Source organism: Ammodytes marinus, assembly GCF_949987685.1.
Source record: "Ammodytes marinus genome assembly, chromosome: 7".
Lineage (NCBI taxonomy): Eukaryota > Metazoa > Chordata > Actinopteri > Uranoscopiformes > Ammodytidae > Ammodytes > Ammodytes marinus.
In genome coordinates, this window is record NC_137211.1 from 724,815 (window position 1) to 727,314 (window position 2,500).

A 2,500-nucleotide genomic window follows, 5' to 3' on the forward strand; every position below is an offset into this window, starting at 1 on the left:
AGTAAACATGGCGGCAGAGCCTCGTTTCATCTACGAGCTGCCGGCGGCGGTGCTGTGGCAGTTCTGTAGAGTGATGGACGGACTGACGGATCTGCACTGGACACGGTTTGGTGCGTCTAATCAAAATCAACTGTCTGTCTGTTTGTCTCTTTGTCTGTCTGTCTGTCTGTCTGTCTGTCTGTCTGTCTGTCTGTCTGTCTGTCTGTCTCTCTCTCTGTCTGTCTGTCTGTTTGTCTCTCTCTGTCTCTCTGTCTGTCTCCTTGTGTGTCTGTTTGTCTGTCTGTCTGTCTAACGGCTAAAAGTTCACCTGTTGTTTACCTGTAATTTAAAAGATATGTTGGCTGTAGGCTATCAGTGGTGGACACACACTCACTCACACACACACACACACACACACACACACACACACACACACACACACACACACACACACACACACACACACACACACACACACACACACACACACACACACACACACACACACACACACACACACACATCTGAAGAATCACTTTTGTAAAGTACAGAAGAGTTTTAGTCTTTTTATTACACTACATACTAAAGTACAGAAGAGTTTTAGTCTTTTTCCTACACTACATACTAAAGTACAGAAGAGTTTTAGTCTTTTTACTACACTACATACTAAAGTACAGAAGAGTTTTAGTCTTTTTACTACACTACATACTAAAGTACAGAAGAGTTTTAGTCTTTTTACTACACTACATACTAAAGTACAGAAGAGTTTTAGTCTTTTTACTACACTACATACTAAAGTACAGAAGAGTTTTAGTCTTTTTACTACACTACATACTAAAGTACAGAAGAGTTTTAGTCTTTTTACTACACTACATACTAAAGTACAGAAGAGTTTTTAGTCTTTTTACTACACTACATACTAAAGTACAGAAGAGTTTTAGTCTTTTTACTACACTACATACTAAAGTACAGGAGAGTTTTAGTCTTTTTACTACACTACATACTAAAGTACAGAAGAGTTTTAGTCTTTTTACTACACTACATACTAAAGTACAGAAGAGTTTTAGTCTTTTTACTACACTACATACTAAAGTACAGAAGAGTTTTAGGGCCACAGGAGAGAAAAAAAAATCACTTAAGGAAGATCCTTTAAAGGTGCAGTCAGTGATTCTGGAGAACACTTGTTGTCAAAATCACTTTTTGTCAAAATCAGTGAATATCTCCTACGCTACTTTTCCATAGTTTGTGTGTGAGCTGTAAAATACACCGCCTAGAATCTGTAAACTGGTATGTTGATAGCTAGCATTGTTTACATACTAGTTTACAGATGAAAAAAGATTTAGGATGTCCTGATTCTTGATTTAAAAAAAAAAAAAACAATAACAATGATGACATTATTAAAAAAAATCATATTTTTCTGCTCTATTCTTTCCCCAGCCTCCGAGGTCCTTTCTGACCAGACTTGCGTGCGATTGGCCGAGAGGAAAGAGAGGCGGACCGAGTGTGTGATGAACCAATGGGGAAGCAGGAACGGCCGGGTGGACGAACTCATCGACCTATTACAGCGCTTGCAGCTGTACCGGGCCTGTGATGTCATCGTGGGCTATGTTAAACTGAAGTCTTCAAACTCAAACCCAAACCCAGACACTAACCCTAACCCTTCTCTACCGCGATTGGCTCTCCCTACGTTTGACCACGCCCCTAAACAATCACACGCCACGCCCACACAGACCACGTGCATAGTGAAACCAGGTAGGAGTAAGTACACACACACACACACACACGCAGGCATTCTACACACACACACACACACACACACACACACACACACATGGAGGCATTCTACACACACACACACACACACACACACACACACGCAGGCATTCTACACACACACACACACACACACACACCGGCTTCCGTACTCTCCTCCTTCTCCTCAGAACTCGCTGTGATTGGTTGTTGAATTAAATGATGTCACTCAAATGCATTTTCTAATGTCTAATCTTCCATTGAATTGCTTTGTGGTTGAATAGTGCTTTATTAATAAACTGTGTGTGTGTGTGTGTGTGTGTGTGTGTGTGTGTGTGTGTGTGTGTGTGTGTGTGTGTGTGTGTGTGTGTGTGTGTGTGTGTGTGTGTGTGTGTGTGTGTGTGTGTGTGTGTGTGTGTGTGTGTGTGTGTGTGTGTGTGTGTGTGTGTGTGTGTGTGTGTGTGTGTGTGTGTGTGTTGCCTAAACAAACATTGAATGACTGCAATCCTGTTGATCCTGAGCTAGGATGAAGGCTTCTAAGACACTGAACCCTAAATGGTAGCTGCTGCTGCTATCGGTGTATGAATGTGTGTGAATGGGTGAATGTGTGTGTGAATGGGTGAATGTGTACAAAACAATGTAAAGCGCTTTGGGTCTGTGAAAAACCAGAGAAAAGAGCTTTATAAATGGAGTCCATTTACTATTTCTATACTTTCCTCCCGAGAACTCGCTGTGATTGGTCGGTGAGTTTGATGATGTCATCAGCTCA

At 41.5% G+C, this 2,500-nt stretch overlaps 1 protein-coding gene across 3 annotated transcripts in view; it reads left to right on the top strand.

The window, feature by feature from the left end:
• irak1 (interleukin-1 receptor-associated kinase 1) overlaps window positions 1-2,500 on the top strand; it is a 17,414-nt gene that overhangs the window by 114 nt on the left and 14,800 nt on the right. For all 3 annotated transcript variants that reach the window (XM_080030914.1, XM_080030916.1, XM_080030915.1), the window contains exons 1-2: window positions 1-110; window positions 1,417-1,731. The exon at window positions 1-110 is cut by the window's left edge and continues 114 nt beyond it. In XM_080030914.1, coding sequence (XP_079887040.1) covers window positions 8-110; window positions 1,417-1,731 — 418 coding nt within the window. In that variant the 5' untranslated portion in view covers window positions 1-7. The remainder of the gene's footprint in view (window positions 111-1,416; window positions 1,732-2,500) is intronic.